Here is a 22,905-nt window from a genome sequence, read left to right as displayed (position 1 = left end):
TGATGCCGTATACATGGGCCATGCAGGTCTCTCTCGGGAAATCGTCGACCAGTGCCGGGAGAAACTTGTGTCTTCTATCGAGTCCTCTCTTGAGAAGGTCGCGAAATGGGGTAAATTGAACCTTGTCCAATTTAACCCCCAGAAGACTCAAGTTTACGCGTTTACCACTAAAAAAAACCCATTTGTCGTATCACCGCTCTTCGACAACACTTCCCTTAAAGCCTCGCCTAGTATCGGAATACTGGGTCTCGAAATCTCGAGTGATTGCCAATTTCATGATCATTTGGAGGGCAAAGCCAAATTGGCTTCAAAGAAACTGGGCATCATCAATAGAGCACGGCAATACTTCAAGCCGGCCCACATACTAGCGCTCTACAAAGCGCAGGTCCGGCCACACATGGAGTATTGCTGTCATCTCTGGTCTGACACCCCAGTATCAGCTCGATCCATTTGACCGTGTGCAACGCAGAGCAGCTCGAATTGTCGGGGACCCAGTGCTCTGTGAACGGCTGGATCACTTGGCGTTGCGTAGAGACGTCGCTTCATTGTATGTCTTCTACCGCATTTAGCACGGGGAGTGTTCCGAACAGCTGTTTAACCTGATTCCTGCCGCCGAATTCCACCTTCGCACGACACGCCACAAGTTAGGTTATCATCCTCACCATCTGGATGTGTGGCGGTCCTCCACAGTGCGGTATTCAAGGAGCTTTCTTCCACGTGCTACAAAGCTGTGGAATGAACTTCCTTGTGCGGTGTTTCCGGGACGATACGACAAGGGTACCTTCAAAAAAAACGCGTAGACCTTCCTTAAAGGCCGTCAACGCTCCTGTGATTCCTCTGGTGTTGCAAGAGATTGTGGGTGGCGGTGATCACTTAACAACAGGTGCCCCGTACGCTCGTTTGTCTTCCTATTCCATAAAAAAAAAAATACTAAATTTTCAATTATGGATTATTTAAATGTTATCTTTTAAATGGTGCAACTTTCATCTTGTTATCACCTGGGCCCAGGAATGTATGGAAGCGTTTCAATCTCCTTTTGTACCGGAACCACAAACATACATAGCTGGTGTAAAAAAAAATTAAAAATACCTCTACGATGTATATAAAGATGTATGTATACAAGTATGCGCTCGCATGCTTTATATCATATCGGAAACCGAAAACATACGAACAATTTAAGCCCGTAGCTTGTACATGGTTTGTGTTAACGTTTACAAATACTGATAAAATTAAGCTTACGTTACGTATTTTATTTAAGTACCTAATATTACAACAATATAAAATTTTAATTAGTTACCTATCTATTTTCTAATTTAACAAAAAATTTAGATAGATAGGTACATGTTCTTGATTTATAGAAGAATTTTAATTTATGAAAATAAGATGTAATTTTCTTCTTACCAATTTTCTTAATGAAAATATTATTGCACCTTCCTTGGTGTATTTATGCCAAAACCGCACTTTGGCCACCACTGGTCTAGACTATACAATCATTTCGAGTCTATTATGCTTATTAAACAATATAATTAAAAAATGAAGGTCATTTATATTCAAATACCACTACAGGAGTACATTTGAGTATCGGCTTCAATACGTGGAAGGCTACTTACAGTTAGAGCGTTTTCAGATTATCCGATCCGATATCGGTGTCGGACGACGATAGCCGACAGCCGATAGCCGGCACGATGTGCTATTTTCACATATTTCCGACAAAATCGTTCCGATACGGCCATTTGCTCGATAGCTTATTGCGGGCAGGTCATCATGGCAGACTATAATAGAAAACTTCATTTGCTGTATCTATTATATTTGAGACGCAAAAAAAGATCTGTCCACAGACAGTATTGGATACATCCCATTGTGGGAGCTATATATTCAGAGGGAGCATTTTATACTCTTTTTAGCAAGCTACAAAACGCACCTACAATTTTTTTTAATTACTTTCGTATGAGTGGATCCACATTCAATTATTATTCATATAGTATTTAAATGATGACGACGCCATGATGACAATCAAACGATAATAAAAAGGCCCAAAATGGCCGCCGCACATCGGGCTCTACGCACACAGAGACGATTTAGATACACGTATAGTACACATATAAACATTATCGCCCGACGGCTCACAGGCGTCCGATGGTGCCGCCAGCATGTTGGCTCCGATATTCGATATCGGAACGGACAATGTGAAAGGCAGGTACATATTTCATACATTTGACTTGCCCCGATATCGTATCGGCGTCCGATACCGATATCGGATCGGATAATGTGGAAACGCTCTAAGGCTGACAGCAACGAAGTGGCGGATGGTAATACTCCACGGGCTCTAAAGCCTCGTCAGCTAACACGAGATCCCGCTGCTTGTTGTTGCAATTCAGAACAATATTACACTGAACGAGCTCACGAACACCCTTAAAATATTCATTATAACTAGATACATAATTATAACAAGAAAACATATTAAAATGTCCTAATATAACAATGCTGGGCAATATTTTGAAGCACTTGGAGAACTGTAACATGTCTTGTAATAACGACGTAAATGTTAATGTTAACTTATAGAGTGGCAATGAGTTTCTTGCCACTTCATCTCATTAAAGCTCCATTTTTTCCGAATTGGTGGTAAATGGTAAAATGTATGGTGATATTGATTTAAACATTTGCTTAAACGAGTAAACTAGGAGGGGTCAAGAAGTTATAATTGTTTCGAGGCATATTACCGTTACAATCGTAAAAAATTAACATACATAATATTACATATACACGTCTAATAATAATTGTAGTAAGCCCTAATATTACATTTGTTACAATGGCATCTGGGAGTTAAGGGATACTATTCGTACTGTTAAGCCCCAAGGCTTCAATAGATAAGTTTTATTAATTTTTAATAAATGTTGCGTTACTGGAATTTTTCAAGATGATCAAATGTATGTCATGTGGCCTAGTTGACCGACTACCGCCAGGGTATCAAATTTTTATATCGTCGTGCACGCGCAATGTAAAAATTTACTCAGAATTATCCATAACGCGCCGAAATGTAGGTATAGGTTACCTTACTTCAATAATTTTGTTAATATTTCCATAATATTTTACTTCTTATGTTTACAGAGATGAACTACTGTTTTTATATCATATTTATTAATAATAGATACTGTTCTTGATAGTGTCTAAAAGGAAAGAAATAAAAATGAAAGCGCGTTTGACCTTATATTATAATATTATAAGTATATTTATATATTTGAGTATTTTGAACTGTGTTTAAGCTTATCAAACTAATACGTATTGTTAAACCATATCACAGGTACTATATTGCCTTTAAGATAAGATTCCAACACAAATCGATTATTATGCATCTATTAGCTGGATGATCGAGGGTGAGAATAACGCAAACTCGAATGGAAGTTCTCTTAATATATTGAAAGATCAATCAGTGCAGTACATACACAATAGGTGCATATGTGCAACACAACCCAAAGAAAATCATTGAAATTTCAAAACACAAGAGATCTTTTTATTGTTTTAATTATCGAGTGTTTAATTCGTTTAATATTTTGTTTTAGGTCGTGGTTGCTTCGAGGTGTTATTGTGTGTTGTCAGATTAATAAGTTATTTTAAATATGGTGGCAGCAAATGGAATCGAAAGTCAAAAGCATCTTAATGGTGAGTTGAAGAATCTGATGCATATGTGTTCAAATACTTTCCAATACGGTATTAGAACTACCTTCACTAAGCAAAATTATTCGAAAAATATTTTTGAATCAGCTATAAAAGTGTAAAGATTTCTCATTGGATTTACCTATGGTAGAACACCTATTGATGAAGGTAATGAATTATAAACTCAGCTATAAGATCATGTCACAAGTTTCGAGAAGCATTAGGTGTCGTCTGCAATTTGTTTAAGCATCGAATTGTCTAAGTACACCATAAAACATTAATGAATTGCCAACGTTACTGAAAATATATACAAACTCTTTATATTAACTTGCAACAGGATGCATTAATCCATTTAAACTCATCATGGGTATGCCGCAGGCATCTATCATTGGTCCCAAGCCTTACCGTTACTTATATAAATGATCTACGCCATCATTTCTGGAATAATAGCAAGATTGTATTGTTGTCCAATTCTACTACAATAAATAAAATGAAACGACAAAACAGTAAACGGGGATTATGAAATGACAGACGTTCGAAAAGTTCGATACAACGCTTACACTTAGGTAAGTACAAGTATTGAAAATATACTTGGTAAGAATACCACATATAGAAGAAATCATAAAGAAATGTGAAGCACGTCGGATCTGTGTTAAGAAATACAAATTAAGTTCTTTATTACAATTTAGTAAGATATAATGTTGAGTATCTTGAACGCCATACAAAAAAGGTTTATGTGACACCTTACATAGTACTTATCACACCGCTCAATGACAAAAAGGTCTTATTCAAATAAATTGGAATATTTTAAAATTGAATGTCTTAGTTAGCGTAGGGATACACGGGATTATTCATTCGTCGCTCTCAACGTTTTAAGGTCCTAGGAAGCTTCCCTGACTATTCCTACGAGGGATCCGTACGTCTCTATGTATCTATATGTGTGTGTGTGTCTGGGTGTATGTAAAGTGCAAAACTCTTATAAATTTTGAACGGCTCGACCTATTTCACCGCGGTTGACGCAATTCGAAAGTGCATGACCAAAGTTAGATTTTGAATACAATTCAGAGCGACTCGGACTGGTAGATAGATATTAAGAAATCTACAAAAAACCTTTGTTTTTGTTCATATGTGTTTTTTTGGATAAATATTAAATGGCTTTACCGATCGATTCCAAATACTCGTCACAGCTCTTAACATCAACAACCCGGTCAAAATCGGTTGATTCTTTCGTGAGTTATCGTTGACGAAAGAAAACCGAAAAAAGTGTTTTTTCGGAATTACTTCGAAATTCCGAGTTCGATCAATTGAAATTCAAAGATTCTTATGAGGCTCAAAAAAACTGCCGATAACCACGTGAAAATCGGTATATTCATTAAATAGTAATTGCCGTTTAAAAATTTAAAAAATAGTGTTTTATTAAAAAATGTAAAAAATAGTGTTTTATTATTCTTTTACCAGACATGATTTTTACAAATTACCCCGAAATTTAATATCTGATATGTGTATAAATGCATGAAAAACCTGCGTCGATTGTAGCCAGTTTGGCCAAAATCGATAAATTTATTCAAGAGCTATCAAAAACAAAAGATAAAAGAAAATTTTCTAAAATTCTGTATCGAATCAAATTTATATGTGTGTGTGTTGCCATTCGAAAGGGCTTGTAGAACTCAGATCGCCCGTAATTTATTTTTCCTTAAATTTTGTTATATTCTCTTCCTTTTCCAATGGGTTTCACTCTACTATTATTATTTTTGGTTTCATAAATTATCTATCCTGGTAGATTAGGTAGAGATTTTTAATACAATTTGGACCAGTACATTTTGAGGAATCTCAAAACAACTGCGAAAAAAATTATTTGTTTTTTTGGAATGGTTTTTAAGCGGCTTTACCAATCGACTGAAAACTGTGTGAAAATCGGTTTATTCTTTCAAAAGTAATTGCATAATTAAAATTTTATAAAATAGGGTTTATTTAACTTTTATCAGACTTTTGAGCTCGAAGAGCAAAAACATAGAACAGAATTAATTGAAGATCCTCTTGTCGCTGTATTTTTGTATTTAAAATTCAAAAATCGCAACACATCCGTATACGCATGTTTTTAAAGATCTTTATCTGGCTTTTGACCTTGTAAGCTATGATTTACTATGGAAAAAACTAACGACGTGTTCTTTTCCGCTGAAGGTTGGCACTCTGTTGAGATACTGGTACGAACTCTGGACCGACTCTCTGTCTAATGAATATAAATTAGACTGTAGAGTGCTTCATGGTTGGCTGACCTGACCTCGCCCGTTCTGTTCAACTTGTATATAAACGACCTGATAGTGGAACTGAGAAATCCCAAAGTTGGTTGTCATATTGGCAATATATGCAGTAACAATTTAAGTTATGCAGATGACATGGTTCTTCGCAGTCCCTTCATCAATGCCTCAGGCGTTTGATCTGTATATTTGAACAGTAGTAGGCTAGGGCACATGGCCTAAGATACAATGTGAACTAATCGGAAATGATGGTTTTTAGGGTTGGACGGGGTCCAAAATAGCTACCTTCTGCACCTGACCCTTAATCCAGTTGTTAAGCGACAACCTCTTGAGATGATGGTCGAGGCTCTATGCTATAGCAGTCTTATAAGACTCTTTCCAAAAACGACTATTGAGAATTATTTTTGAATCAACATGTGGGCTACATGTCAGTAACCTCGTGTGCTAGATATAGATACTTTGACAATTTGTCTAGGTCATCTTTCATGACGTTATCATCATACGGAACGGTGATATCAACAATAAATGTCCGACGCTCTCAGACGAATATCAGGCTTCTTAGGAGCTATTATTATAATCTGGGGGCACGGCAATGCCCCCGCCAAGTGGAGCAAAAACAAGTAGCACAGCCGTACCATCCTTCTCTCGAAGAAATTCGGGCCAGCTTCAACACCCTATCGTATCCCCCTAAGTTATCTTCGGGTACAAAATTGAGCACAATTTTTTGCCTCATACCGGGGTATGTGTGTACCTACGTTAGGGAGGATACCTGTTGTCGCCGTCTCGGCAATTTTGAGGGTAGGGACATGTCTACTCTCTGTCTCCGTGTAGATTTTGAGGACCGCGTCCGTATCTATGCATGTGACAACAGGTGCCATAGTGGTATCGCAGAAACGGATCATCTCATGGGCTGCGTTCAAGCGGCAATTGACGACGTGCTTGCACAGATCCCCTCCGCTGAAATCGTAGTCTTGGGTGATTTCAACGGGCACAATGCCGAATGGCTTGGGGCACGTACCACAGACTACGCAGGGCGATCTGTGCATAATTTTTTACTGGCGTATGGTCTGTCCCAATTGACCACCATCCCATCACCAGCGACCCGCCGCGTTTGGCACTAGAAGTCAGCAGATTGGGATATGATGCGGTCATTTTGTGCATCCTACCTTTGGGGCAAAGTTTGTTTCCCTTCGGATGATCGTAGTGCCTGCGCCGTTGCAGTAGCCGATGTGATACTACAGCAAGCTCTGTAGTACCGAACGGTGGCAGATCAAAGCCCTAGTTCAATGCTTCAGTTAAAGCAGCATCTAAATGCAAAAAACAGGCAAATTAAACTTGGGTTGCGGCGCTGGGCTCAAAGGAACCGAGATGCAAAGTTCTAAAAAGTAAAATAAAACCATGCCTCCAGATATTTTAAGCAGCAAATCGCCCGTGAGAAATCGAAGCACGCCATCAAAATCGGCGAGCAGCTTTCCAGTTACCCGACCGGAACACGCAAGTTCTGGTCGTTGTCGAAACCTGCTCCTGGTAACTTCAACCAGCCATCCCTGCCGCCGTTGCACATGAGGACTGACACTCTGGCCCATACGGCAAAAGAGAAAGCCGATATCCTGTGTGCTTTTTTTGCCTCCAACTCAACTCTTGAGGACAACAGAAAACCACCGCCGACTCTCCCGCGGTGTCAGAGCTCTATGCCTGAAGTACCGTTCAGACAGAAAACTGTTAGAGCTCTGTTTTCGTTGGACGTCAGGAAGTCAAGAGGGCCGGATGGCATTTCTCCAATCCTGCTGTCGTGTGCCCCTGGGTTGACGCCAGTGCTAACTGGTTTCCCTCATATACAAAAGGCGTAGTCTCTGACTCATGGAAGTCAGCCCTTCTCCATCCAATCCAAAAAAAGGATACAGATCGGATACGGCAAACTACAGGCCTATAGCTATTAATTACCTCTCTGCTCCCCAAAATCATGGAGAGCATATTTAACCTCCAGCTCTTGGTATACCTAGAGGGTCACCAGTTGCTCAACGACCGACAGTACAGCTTTCGCCATGGTCGATCGACAGGTGATCTTCAGGTATACCTAACACATAGATAGGCGGTGGCTATCGAAAGCAAGGGGAAGGCCTGGCAGTTAGCGTGGATATAGCGAAGGCCTTTGATCGTGTATGGCACAAGGCGCCTCTCGCAAAACTTCCATCGTTTGAGCTTCCCGAGAGCTTATGCAAGTGGACCTCTAGCTTCCTCACTGGGCGCAGCATACATGTCATTATCGACGGTTATTGCTCGAATCCCAAGCCCGTTAGAGTGGCCCAAGGCTGTGTGCTATCTCCCACACTGTTTCTTCTGCATATCAATGATATGTCGGACACCTCCAACATGCATTGCTATGCAGATGACAGCACGGGCGATGCCGTATACACGGGCCATGCAGATCTCTCGACGGAAATCGTCGACGAGTGCCGGGAGAAACTTGTGTCTTCCATCGAGTCCTCTCTTCCATTTGTCGTATCATCGCTCTTCGACAACACCTCCCTAACAGCCTCGCCTAGTATCAAAATTCTGGGTCTCGAAATCTCGAGCGATTGCTAATCCCGCGGCCATCTGGAGAGCAAAGCCAAATTGTCTTCGAAGAAACTGGGCGACATAAATAGAGCACGGCAATACTTAAGGCCAGCCCACTTTCTAGCGCTGTACAAAGCGCAGGTCCGGCCACATATGGAGTATTGCTGTCATCTTTAGACACCCCAAAACACCCCAGTATCAGCTCGATCCATTTGGCCGCGTGTAACGCAGAGCAGCTCGAATTGTCGGGGACCCAGTGCTCTGTGAACAGCTGGATCATTTGGTGTTGCGTAGAGACATCGCTTCATTGTGTATCCTCTACCGCATTTATCACGGGGAGTGTTCCGAAGAGCTGTTTCATCTGATTCCTGCCGCCGATTTCCACCACACGCCACAGGTTAGGATAGTTTCCCAACCATCTGCATGTGTGGCGGTCCTCTACAGTGGGACGATATGGGTACTTATTTATTTATATTAAAAGCATTTATTTCCTTAAAGGCCGGCATCGAGAGGCAATGAGTTCCTTGCCACTTCTTCTCATTTAAGCTCAACCTTTTACGAAGTGGCGTTAAATTTAATAAGAAGAGTAAGCTAAAACATTATTATGTGTCATTTCCGTGACTAATATGTTAGTCACGGAAATGACGGTTAGTGGTTTTGATTTTATTTGATTTATGGAAGAAGAGTACAAACGAGCGTACGGGTCACCTTATGTTAAGTGATCATCAGCGCCTATATTCTCCTGCAACACGAGAGGAATCACAGGAAAGTTGCCTGAATTTTAGAAAAGTGTATGCGCTTCTTTCAAGGAACCCATGTCGTATCGTCCTGGAAATACTGCACAAGGAAACTCGTTCAACAGCTTGGTTGTACGTGGAGAAAGTTCCATGACAACCGCACTGTGAAGGAACGTCAGACGTCCAGATAGTGAGGATAATATCCTTATTTGTGGTGTCGTGCGAAGATGGAATTTGGTTGCAGAAATGCGCTAGAATACACACAATGAAGCGACATCTCTATGCAACGCCAAGTGATCCAGCTGCTCGTCGATTTTGAAGACGTTAGACTGAAGAATCTGGAGACACGGTTGTATTTCCTCTTTAGAACTTTGCAGTTCGAATCCCTTGTGACCAGCGCCGCAACGCATGTTCGATACGAGTGTTTGCAGTCATCTGCTGCTGTAACTAACGAATCGAAGTGTAGTATCACATCGGCAACAATGCAAGGGTACAGACACTGGGATCATCTAATGGAAAATAAACATTGTCCCAAGGGTAGGATGCAAACATGGAAAGCAGATAGGTTGCGTTCCATGTTTCCTGACTAGCAAATTTGAACGTGCTGTAGAATTGTTTCACTAGGTCAATGATTAGATGAACTTGAATATTTGGCAATTCTAATATGATGAATTATTATTAGGTGGACCAGGAGCATCTATTTTCCATACTTCTTTATACGTTATATTATATTCTTTAATCAGTTCAAATCAATAATTACTCTATTTATTCGGGTCAAAGAAGTGACACTTTGAAAAAGGTTGATGTTTTATTCATTTATTTTGCATCAACAAGCTATTCTAAACGATACAAAAATAAACAATATAAAAGGAACATTATGCACAGAAAAGCCTTCCTACTGGTATGTAGAGCTATGTTGTATAATTAAAAATAATGTGAGAACAAAAAACGTAAAATATTTTAAAGACTAATTAATATTAAAGATACAAATTATGTAATGAAAGGAAGTGGCAATAAACTCATTACCATTCATTATAAATCAATATTTATAGCTTTATCGTTTCACAAATTATTTAAATTATATCTATGTAAAAATACTCAACCGTCAAATTTAAGGCCGGCAACGCTCGTATGATTCATCTGGTGTTGCAAGAGAAAGTGGGCGGCGGTGTCCTCCTGTTCCATAAAAAAAAGTGTGTGCGTGTAATCTTTACGCGCGATTGAAGTAAAACTTAATAATATATAACTTTAGGAATAATTAACAGAAACATAAATATATTATAATTATATACATTAATTAAAGCCGTGTTACCAACTAAGCACTTACGTATTGCTGAAGTGCTAAGAGCATTGTTATATTATTTCGCTATTTTTTTTCTCGGAAATGCTGACGATAAAACCTCATCTTTTCATCAAAGTTGGCATTTCATTCTCCACCTAGAATAAAAACTCTTTAGAATTATAATTAATTAATTATTTTAACAAGTGAGATTTTACTAAAGAATGTTTAAGAGTTATATTAATATTATTCATTAGAAAAAACACAAGAATACACTTTCAATGATATAAACACTTAAAAGAATTCTAAAGGAATCAATTTTGAGAATAATAAATGCCTTTTACACTTTTTGTAGGTCAAGTCAATCTTGATTTTTTTTTGTATGATTATCATCATATAAAAAAGGGACGACACGAGTAGGACGTTCAGCTGATGGTAATTGATACGCCCTGCTCATTACAATGCAGTGCCGTTCATGATTCTTGAAAAACCCAAAAATTCTAAGCGGCACTACAGTTGCGCTCGTCACCTTGAGACATAAGATGTTCAGTCTCATTTGCCCAGTAATTTCACTAGCTACAGCCGGGGCCCTTCAGACCGAAACACAGTAATGATATTCTCTTTTATTCTTATTTACTAATGTTCCCAGAATTCCGCAATTTTATTGAGCTGATTATTATTTTCATTTTATATCCTATTTATACCACTTGCACGTTTTAAAATTTTAAACATAATAGCAGTGACATATTAAGAATAATCTGAGACTTAACCAATACTGGGAGAATCTCCCAGAGTGGTAGTACCATTCTTCAAAGAATTTTAAATAAATCAATTTTGAGAAAATAAATAACTTTATTGGAGTAATCGATTGCAATGAGCATTTACAAAGATACTCTCTTTACCGACAGGACCAGATCAAGTTTTACCGGCGGATGACTTCATAAATTGGCAACCAGGAGGTCGTGTAAAATTAAGAATTGGTTCAAGAGGGACGTCTGCAGAACCACCTATATCTGTGCCCGGGTTGCTCAGCCGCACGGTGGCGCGGTACCCGGACGTACCCGCGCTGTACACAAAACGAAATGGAAAATGGGAAAGCATCACATACAGGCAAATCAACATTTATATATTTTTTAAACTGACATTCCTGATTTAAACACCTGAAAACTATTTATGGCAGTTGTTTTTTTTTTAAATAAAATACAAATATTATATTTTGTCTCAAAATAAACGTATTATACAGAAAGCCATGTACAAGTTACTACAAAGTTACATACTGATAATACCTACTACACAACATTTTACATCACAACCATTAGGTACATACATTAAGATGAAGTTTACATAGGTACTTAAGTTTGGTAAATGAATCTAGACAAGTAGGTGTTACTGCTAGTACTTCTTAAATAAACTAGGTACATACAGATAGTAGGTTTATGTAAAAGAGACATAAAAGCTTGTGCCTTTTTCCACAAAATATCTATTATGCTGGAGAGTAGGTATGTAGTTTACATTATGACAACAATCTTCTAGTACATGGCTGAGCTCTAACTCCTAACTAAGTTTCCCTGTGTCTAGGATATTAGTACTCCCCGTGTATCGGTCCGTTATTGCATAGTTCAAGAATGTGTGGGTTTGACTATTATAATGCACAATATGAGTAGTAGTTTAAAAATTTAGAGAACGAAAAACAAATAAATAAAATAATATAGTATTCAATGTAAGTAGGTAAAATATGATTTAAAGGTATGAGTAGTAATGAGTAAATATGTAGGTAGGTAATTATACCATCAGATAATTATCTAAATACTAGTGAAGGCTTATTATTGTATATTTTATTATAGGTGTGGAATAAAGATAGATATAATATATTCTAAAGGAATATGTGATTATCTGCCTTTACGGTAGGTATCTAAATTATTACCTTTGTTGATTTAAATTAACAAAGTTTAAATGTATCGGTATGCGTTTTGAAATAAAAGTATTAATTATTAATATCGTATACTAATTAAATTATTACTTTTTTTTTTTAGGTCAGCTCAAGTAATGTAAATAATACGTGTAATGTGATATATAAGTAAAGTAAAATTATTTTCGGTACATACCCAGACCATTTCGGCAGTTGAGTAGTTAATAAGGTAGCTAACCTGATTCACACCTTTGTTTTGTTACACTTAATTAATTAACAGGATGTCTACCAATTAATAATTAAACACACTACATTATTAGCACAGTTTCTAATAAAAATGGTATTCATTGCGCAAAATAATCTTTACTTCACTGTTGTATCAAAATTAGATGTACCGTCAATAAAACAATAAGTGTGTTGATACCGACATGAATCGACACATTATTAGCAGCTGCTAGAAGCGACAAGATGCAGTTATTAGTTTTAAATTATAATATTTTTTTTTATTTTTTTTTTCATTTTTTTTTAAGTGGATTTTATTTATTCATCCTAAAGGAGATTTTCTTACTAAGGAGAGTCCTGTAATGTTTTTAAAAGTGTTACGTTATAATTTCTAGCAATTCTTCAGTTTCTCTGTAGTCTTTTGTAAGAAACCAGTTTTGAACTTCATTTTTCAGTTTATTTCTAGTCATTTCAAATATATTCAGATCTTTATTTATTTTATTATATAGAAAACTTGATAAAAAAGGGATTTGTTTATAAGTAAATTTTGTTCTATTTGATGGAATTTGACAGACATTATGTCGCAGCCTTTTTTGGTTTATTTGTTCACGTATTGTGTTATACGGGAGTTGATTAAGTTTATATAAAAGCACATGTAAAATATACAGCTGTCTCACGCTCATAAGTCCGTTGTCACGGTAAAGCTGCTTTCTAGGATGTCTAAATCGTTTAAAAAGCATTACTTTAAGTATGCATCTTTGGGCCCGTTCTATACTTATTAGGTATGATCTAGGGGCTCCTCCCGATACCGGGAGGCAATAAATTAATAGCGATTGGACCAGAGATACATAAATCTTTTTAAGAAGTTCCGGATCAGCAACAAGTCGTAAGCTTTTAAAAATGTGTATTAGTTTCCGAATTCTACTTGTCTGATTATAGATATGTATGTCCCATCTCAGGTGTCTATCTAGATAGACTTCTAAGTACTTGATATGGTCAGCTTTTTCAAGATTTGGACAATTGCAAGAGACAGATCGATTTGGAAAATGGTTACAGGAATGTATTTTAATCTCATAATTCTCATCGGGACTGATTCTGCTTGAAATTGAAAAGGGGACGTACTTCGTCTTGTTTATATTTAGGGTCAGTATATTAAGTTTCAGCCATTTAGCTACTCTGCACAGTCCTTTTTCTGCTATTTTCTTAACGTCTGCCCATGAACTTCCTGAAAATATTAATGCAGTGTCGTCGGCATATGTTGAAATGACAGTGTTAGGTAGTTGCATGTTACAAAGCTCGTTAATGTATATAGTGAATAGCGTTGGCCCGAGTATGCTTCCTTGTGGAACTCCACAGTCAACAGTGACCTCGTCACTTAGATAATTGTCAATTCTAACTGTCTGTTTGCGTTTAGTAAGGTAGCTCTCAAAAAGTTTTAGCTGAAGACCCCTTATACCGATTTGCTCTAGTTTGTGTAAAAGGTTGGGAAAGAGACAGTGTCGATGAATCCAGTTTATTGACTAACTCATAAGTAATTTTTGTTACAGCGGCAACAGTTGATTTTTTGGGTCTGAAACCAAACTGATTATTCGATAGTAAGTTTTTACTCTCTAGGTATATCATCAGCTTTTTATTTATGATTTTTTCTATGATCTTGGATAGTGCAGGTAGCAAGGAGATTGGACGATAGTTCGAAGCACTATTTCTCTCTCCACCTTTATAAATGGGACATATGATAGATTTTTTCAATGCAGTGGGGAAAACTCCTGTCATGAAACAAGTATTGCAAATATGTGTAATTGGTTTGCAAATAGCATATTTACAATTTTTATATATTTCATATCTATAGATACAGATTATGCATGTATCTTCATTTGTGAGAATCAGACAGTTCGCCTCAAGGAGATGCGGTTCACTTACCGAAAAAGACAATTCAGTCTTAACGTAAGTCACTAGTCCATCATTTTAGTTTAGTAGTCGTGAGGTCTTATAAGATCTGTATCCAGAAAGCACTGGGTTAGTCCTATCACTACAAAGCCAACACTCTGTAAGTATTATGATATCAAAATTTAATTTAATTCTTGATAACAAAACATTTAGTTCATCAATGTTCTTATATATGCTTCTAATATTTTGTGTAATTATAGTCAGTGAGTCGTCAATGCTTTGTGTGATATACCGGTTACACTCCTCTGCATTCTCAATAATAACGGCCTTGGATATTGACAAATGGTCGATGTCCAAGGCCAAGTCTACTACTTCTGATGACATAATCAAGTTATATCAGTGAGTGTTAGGACCTCTGCCATTGTGATACAGAGATTGCTGAGGAGACCGTACTAGGTGCCATCTAATTCGCTGAACTTCTTATCATTACAGTATCTGATTTGTACACAGTATAAATATAAATTTTTAATAATATTAGGAATACTTATATTAAAACTAAAACGTGTAATTCTATAAATAAAACTATAACATGCTACAGGGTGAGTATGCGGCATCACGCGCTGCCATCTCCATCCTTAGTTCATCGAACTTGGAAGCAAATTTTTACCGCATATGCTGCAGAACTAATTCTATTAGCCAATATGGGGGGTATTTATAATGTTTGGATAGCCAGACAACTTGAGTTGAAAGAGTTTATCCAGTGCTTTTAAAATGAAGTTTCCTTTGGAATAAAAGTGAAGATTATAACGACCTACCATAGACTTAATAATAAGTACAAATCTATTTATACTTATGCCAATAAACTCAACAAAGCCAAAAAGTCCTTAAAATCCGGAGAGAATGAATCCTAACAAAACACTTTTTTTCTCTTCACAACGTTTTTTTTTTATATAATTAATGAGTCAGGAAGCGCAAGCGCCTCATCGTCTCAGATCACGGATAACATATTTCTTGTGTAACTGATGATCCACGCAGATATTGTGAATATATGGACACACAATGGATAACCGATAAACAAAACAAACGGACTGCGCGGTAACATCGCTTCGATACATCATTGTCGTGTATACTGATTCTAATTATTATTCATTTAGAAGTTGCAAAAATCACGGAAACAATAAGTTAACCGTAGCTTGTTTGCATGTAATAAAGTATGATATTATTCCAGGCAATACAAAGATCAAGTTCGCACCGTCGCCAAGGCGTTCATAAAGTTAGGTCTCGAACGATACCACTCCGTGTGTATCCTGGGATTTAACTCGGTGGAGTGGTATGTTTCTGATTTGGCCGCAATCCACGCGGGGTGAGTAACATTATTGGGATAACTTTTCCTTTCAAATGACTTTCATCCCAAATACTAAAAATATCCTTAAAACTGTTGTGTATGTTTAGTGGGTACGCCGCGGGGATATACACAACTAACTCGGCGGAGGCGTGCTTCCATTGCTTGGCAACGTCGCGCGCTAACATTTGTGTTGTGCAGGATAAAAAACAATTGGACAAAATACTATCGATCAGGAGTCGCTTGAGTGATTTAAAGGCTATTATACAATGGGAAGGAGACGTGGATACCTCAGTACCTGGAGTTTACAGTGTAAGTTCTTCTACATCTATACATAAATTTATATTTGTGTTTGACAACTCTTTGACAACCAGCCTGCCAAGCGTGGCGAGTATGGCAAAACCTTCAAAATTAAAACATGGCAGACACTGAAAGACCCCGGCCCCCAGTCCCCGGTGGCACCGCTCGTGGTGGGCACGGTAGCAGTCCAAGTTCTTCAGGACCAGCCGTTCAAAAAGAACCGGTCCTAAAACAGCGTAAAAACAACAAGGCGCCGGGTGATGATGGAATTACAGCCGAGCGTCTGAGAGCTGGTGGTACTCCTGTACTTAAGATCCTCCAGAAGCTATTCAATTCCGTCATCATCGAGGGCAAAAAGCCGCAAGTATGGCACCGAGGTATAGTAGTGCTGTTCTACAAAAACGGCCATGTATAATATATAGCCATGTGTATAAATTTTCCCCCGGTTACAATTGGGGTCTGTACTCTCGAAATTGTTGACGAGTTCGTCTGCCTCGGACAAACAATCTAGTTAGGCGGGTACAATTTCGCGAAAGAGGTCACTGGTCGAATCCAAATTGGTTGGATCAATTGAATCAAAACTGTGGTATTTCGATTTAAACGAAGGTTTTCAACCAGTGTGAGTTGCCAATGATGACTTGCAGTACGCAGACGTGGTCGCTAACTTTGTTCCTGATGAGAAAGCTCATCAAGCTTCCCAAGGAGTAGGTCTCAGAATGACCATGGACAAAAAAACTTTTTTCTTTTTTTCTTTCTAAATATCCATGTCGCACTTACTCCCATAACAATTGGCAGGTTCAATTTCGCGAAAGAGGTCACTCGTCGAATCCAACTCGGATTCTCGGGCAGCATTCGGGAAGCTCCATAAAATCTTCTCGTTTCAAATACCACAGTGTCTGAAGACGAAGGTTTTCAACCAGTGTGTGTTTCTAGTGATGACTTACGGTAAGCAGACGTGGTCGCTTACTATGGGCCTTATAAGAAAGCTCATGGGCTCATGGTCGCTCAGAGGGCAATAGAGAGAGCTATGCTCGAGTTTCCCAGCGGGATCGAATCTGAAATGAGGAGATCAGTAGGAGAAGTAAAGTCACCGACATTGCCAAATGCAATTGACTTGCGAAACTGAAGTGGCAGTGTTCAGGGCACATTATTCGATGGATAGATGGCTGGTGGAGCAGGAAAGGCGTTTTTAGTATCGGGTATTTGATCGTTTGAGAAGTTTTTTCTTTTAACGTTTAAAACGTTAAAGGTGATTCATGAGGTGCGGTAGCTGCGGCAACCAGAAAATATGCAGCCGAACTGTGGAGTCTTATAGCGCTGTTCTCAGCCTTGTTACTGTATGCCCTGGATGCTGGTAGGATCCTGTTAAATTTTTGTCAGAAATTTATAAGACACGTAGTCGAAATTAATAGATAATTTAAGATGCATTAAGAAAAATATTATCATAGAATAATGAAATTAAAAAAATATATATTATTCATGTCGAACATTCACACTTTTGAGCCTTTTAGAGGAGATAAAATAGATAACAACCAAATGACATCTAATTCTGAGAAGTTCTCCCAGAAGAAAGCGAGCCAGACTATCGGAGTGGATCAAACATCATGTTATGTCATCTGTTTTATAGTGTAATTTATCTATAAATTAATTTATAATTTTCAACACATTATAGCAACAGATATTCTAAACAAACTACACACACCAAAAGGTCCTATGATGTAAAAATTACAGCTGTTGTCTTTATAAGTTCTTCTAATAACAGAAATTAACAATTTTAGAATATACTGCAGAAACTAAGGTACATAAGCAACTAAAAATTTTTTTAACAAAATGAAATTTATAAAGAAAATGAATTTATTGTGAAAGAATAGGGTAATTTCATACAAAGTATGGCCCCCTATGCTATTCAGAACTTGTCGGCAACGATTATTCATTGAATTAATGAGGCTGTTTATGTCATCTTGGAGTATTTGCTCCCAATGGAATTGTAGCAAATCCTTCAGCTGTTGGGTTGTTGTCACTCCGTCCAAGTCCTTCAAAACACGTCTCTGGAGGATGTCCAATGCGTGTTCAATGGGGTTGAGGTCTGGCAATTGTGCAGGCCAGGGCAATACCGTTGCCAAGTATGTTAATACTTACCAGTTATGGTTCGCCGAGCTGTATGTGAACGCGCATTGTCATGTATTAACGTAAAATCGGAGCCAAAGGTTTGTGCGAATGGATGGAAATAAGGTCTGAGAATATCCTCAACATAAATTAAGTAAGTATAAATAAAGTAATTTTCAGAATTCATATTTCCATTTACAAAAACTAGCTCAGTTGGCCTGTTCTTCATAATACCCGCCCATACCATAACTGATGAGCCGCTGTATGGATGAACTTCCTGAACGCACCTGAGCCTTTCAGTATTTCCAGGCCGACGGTACTCTCGCACCGTTCTTGTATCAGGCCGAAACACAAATCGCGACTCATCGGAAAACATAATTTTATCCTATTGTTCCTGGGTCCATGTTTTGCGTTCTCTACACCATTCATTTCGACTAGCGCGATTCCCGTGGCGTATCAGTGGGCACCTAATTCGGCGTCGAGCTCGTAGGCCGTACTCTTGCAGTCGATTTCGCACAGTTTGGGGACTTACATCAACACCACTTGAATTTTGTAGCCTCAAACTTATCTCTCGAGCGGTTAACATCGGCTGGTGTCTTGCAGTCAGTTGTATGTACCGGTCTTGCCGAGTGGTTGTACTCCTTTTACGACCTGAATAATGTTCAGCGGGTTACCTTGTATTATTGTAGCGCTGCCAAAGACGACAAATAATACTTCTATGAATACCAAAATGCCGAGATACATGAGATTGACTACTTCCCGCTTGCAACACCCCTACAGCTCTTTGCATTTCATTTGCCGTCAAATGACGTCGTCCCATGACGTAAAGAATCTAACAATTCAATTTTGTCGCTGACTTTATATAAATCGTAGGTAAAATTATAAAATCAAGACTGAACGTAGCAATAAAAACGCACTTAAATTCAGACAAATTCCCTTTCATTTAATTTTATGATAAAAACAAAACAATCGAATTTTTTTTTACAACCAGCCGGTATGTCATCAATAACAAAAAAGTTTACATACCTATCCACTTTGAGTGAATAAAGACTTAGAAATTAATTAATATAAATGGTAAATTTGTAACATCACGCATGTTGCTTAGACTTTTTTGATGTGTGTATTTCTGAAAGCATTTTAATAAGGGCATTTTGAATACAGCGTTTGATATGAACAGAAAATTATATTAAGATTTATTTAAAATTACACATCTTTCCAACTCACTTAAAAATTATATTCGAAATCCATATTGCAACAAACACGTATCCTTTACTTTTGTTTGCACAATATTACGATACATAATAACATGTAATTATTATCGATCACAGTGGCAACAGATGATGGACATTGGGGCAAAGGAGTCTGACACTCACCTGGATCACATCCTGAAGACAATATGCATCAACGAATGCTGCACGCTTGTTTATACAGTAAGTTCAAGCAAAGCTTGTTTGATTCCTTGTGTGCCATCAATAATAAAATCAATCTCCGCTGTATCGTCAAAGTAACACCGAGAGCTTAAATGAAGGAAACCCCTCGAGCATTAGCTCTGTATTAACAGACGACCAGTTTACGTCAGTCTGTAGTCTACACGTCAAAGATAACTGCAGATTTCAGCAAAAAAAGAGCGCATTTCTTGATTGTTCCTGAACAAACGACGAGGAAGGTCTCTCATCTGAGAGTGAGGTAACAGAAATTCATTCAATATAATGCTGCTTACTGCTGCAGTATATTAATGCAGAGTCCATCAAATCTTATTTTAATTGACTTTCAGTCCGGTACGGTGGGCCAACCAAAAGCTGTGATGCTGACACACGACAACCTCACGTGGGACGCGTACTCCACGGCGCTGCGCGTGGGCCATATCACGCCCGGCGCCGAGGCCCTGGTCACCTACCTGCCGCTGAGCCACGTGGCTGCACAGGTAAAGCTCTCAGTTAATTATTATTACTTATCACTACTTACTGACTAAGAAAGGTACAATTTACTTCGTACATATATCATTATATGTATAACAAGCCGTTCTCCGTTCTCTCCCGTGTGCGAATTTTAAAACGAAATAAAATAATGAAGGAACGTTGAAATTCGAAAAATACATAGCCATAAACCATCTAGGATCAATTTCGCATCGAATGGTGTAGTTTCATGGCGATACTATCAGTGGTGTAGGCGTGATTGAGCCTCCAACAACGATTTTTATTATAATATATAGATATAGGGATTGATTTATTTTATTCGAACCCGGTTTTCGAATTTTGACTGGTTCCATTTTGCAGACAACTCACAATGATCGTCGCGGGGCCTGTAAGTAACATGTCCCCGTTTTTTTTGAAGGTCCCGAAGTTAATTCCATAGTCTTGTTGTACGTGGGATAAAGTTTCTTGAAAACCGCGAGTTTCGTGGAAACATCGAAAATTCTTGTGGAATACTCCCCGTGTTAAGTACAGTTACAGTAGTAGGCACACAATGACGCGACTTTGTACGCAGTGCAAATTGATCGATCTGTTCACAGAGTTCTAGCTATATATATATATATATATATAAATAGTAGTGCTATTTGCGTTACCGAATTTGGGCCGGAAGAGTGATACCAAAAGACAACACGGATTAAAAAAGACTACTCCAGGATGATATCAGGCTACGCAGTCCTGGAGTACCGAGCCCTGGACGTACACAATTAGGACTTGTATAATGCTGGACGCCCGGCCAACCCACTTTCGAGGCAATGCTGAAGAAATTGCTGTTCGTCGAAAGCTGGAGCTATCAGGTTGTTCAGTGGTATCTAAGGATGAAAGCAGCAGTCAAATTATAAAACACCTCAATCACGCCTCCAGGTTCCTCAAAAACTTTATTGCTGAGGCGAAGTTGAAGGCACATAGACAGAAATGGCAAGAAGTACCGGTGGTAAAACTCCTTGCTTAAGGCGCTTTTCGCCTTGGACATTCATAAATACTTGATAGCATTCACCACGACCGTGCCGCGGAAAGGCTTACGCTTACCAGTCTCTATCAGCTCTCTTACTCATATCTTCTTCTTCTGACTTCTATCCGTCCATCTACCACCCCTTGCCATTCTCCGTGCCAGACTCTCCAATTATTATACTATAGCACTACTTAGGTCTGAATTGTGCTCAATTTTGTGGGCACCATTCCGATACATTCTTATCTTTTATATTGCTGTGGAGCAGCGCTGCCGATATTAATACAATATTTGTGCTGCAGAAGAGGGCTATTCGCGCTATTTATAACCTAGGTCCTAAGGAATCATTGAGAGCAAAATTCAAAGAAATTAACATCTTGACTGTTGTTTCTCAATATATTCTTGATAATGTAATGTATGTTCATAGGCACATAAGTGAATTTGCCAGAAACTGTCGTAACCATAATGTTAACACCAGGAACAGACATAAGGTTATAATGCCTACTACTCGACTAAGTCGAGTTAACAAGTCTTTTGTGGGGCTTTTTACAACAGGATCCTAGAGAATGTTCAAAACAAAAGTATTACGTTATTCAAAAGAATTGTTAAAAAACGTTTGTGTGGTAAAGGTTACTATAACATAAATGACCTTCTTAATGATACCACAGATTGTTAATGGAGCGACCGCCCTCAGGCTATTAAATAATAAGTTTAATTGTACAATGTTACTTTGTAAATGTTACTTTAATTGTAAAACATATTTTTGATGAAAAAAAAAAGCCCGCTGAGTTTGTTGCGCCCATTCTTCTCAGGCCTGAGGCATTCATTTTGGAATGGGTGGTAGTTTTTTGACTTTCAATAAGTGATTTCACATCCTATTTTGAATAAAAATATTTGAATTTGAATTTCCATGGCATAGTCTCGATTTCAGACACAAGTTTATTCCAGTTCTCGTCTCCGCTATCCAGAGAGATGTTCCGGTGTAGGAAGCATGCCCGGTGCTGTCGTCTGCATATTAATGAATACTGCTGATTTGCAGCATATCATAGATATGCAGAAAAAAGTAGTAATTTTACCGTAAGGAAGCAGCTTCACTATAAAAACTTTGTTTCGTTTCTTCACCAGCATCAGCCAGCCATTCATTATATATTAGGTATATATTCACAGGCGTAACTGTCAAACGAGACTTTGAGACTTGGAAAAGACGTGTTGTCAAAGAGTAGTAATACAATAAATAATTTTACGGAACGTAAACCCCTCTGGGTTTATTTATTATTTATCAAGGTGTTTTTTATCCCATTCCGCTGCCTTCTTAAGAGAGGACTCGATAGGAATTACAATATTCTTCCGGCACTGGTCGACGTTTTTCCGAGGAAGACTTGCATAGCCTGTATATAGTGTATTGTAACATAACTTTAGATCTATCTATCTATCTTATTATAATCTATTATAATTAAAATAATTTGAAGAAGAAGAAACTGTAAATGTTGATTTAAAGGAATGGCAATGAGTTGTCTTGCCACTTCATCTCGTTATGGCTCAGTCATTCCAATAGTTTTTTTTTTATTCTTATTATCTCTCCTCTTGGAAGGGGAAAACCTCCCATGGACATCCGCACCACCAGGAAAATGGTAGCGTGGAAGGTCCAGCTGGTACAGAGGACACCGGAGGGATGCTAAATGTGGGGACTTTATGGTTCAGATGGGTTCTGGGACCGGGTGAGGTGTCAGCTT

General features: G+C 38.2%; 1 protein-coding gene across 3 annotated transcripts in view; it reads left to right on the top strand.

The window, feature by feature from the left end:
- The window catches only part of LOC126966491 (long-chain-fatty-acid--CoA ligase ACSBG2-like), a 70,111-nt gene that overhangs the window by 31,886 nt on the left and 15,320 nt on the right, over positions 1–22,905 (top strand). For 2 of the 3 annotated variants that reach the window (XM_050810590.1, XM_050810591.1), the window contains exons 2-7: positions 3,561–3,660; positions 11,396–11,597; positions 15,734–15,868; positions 15,958–16,159; positions 19,582–19,683; positions 20,028–20,177. In XM_050810590.1, coding sequence (XP_050666547.1) covers positions 3,618–3,660; positions 11,396–11,597; positions 15,734–15,868; positions 15,958–16,159; positions 19,582–19,683; positions 20,028–20,177 — 834 coding nt within the window. In that variant the 5' untranslated portion in view covers positions 3,561–3,617. Of the gene's footprint in view, positions 1–3,428; positions 3,451–3,560; positions 3,661–11,395; positions 11,598–15,733; positions 15,869–15,957; positions 16,160–19,581; positions 19,684–20,027; positions 20,178–22,905 lie in introns of those variants that run through there. The other variant, XM_050810592.1, reaches the window with a different exon arrangement.

Source organism: Leptidea sinapis, chromosome 10 (genome assembly GCF_905404315.1).
Source record: "Leptidea sinapis chromosome 10, ilLepSina1.1, whole genome shotgun sequence".
NCBI lineage: Eukaryota > Metazoa > Arthropoda > Insecta > Lepidoptera > Pieridae > Leptidea > Leptidea sinapis.
This window is presented reverse-complemented; position numbering and strand designations above follow the sequence as displayed.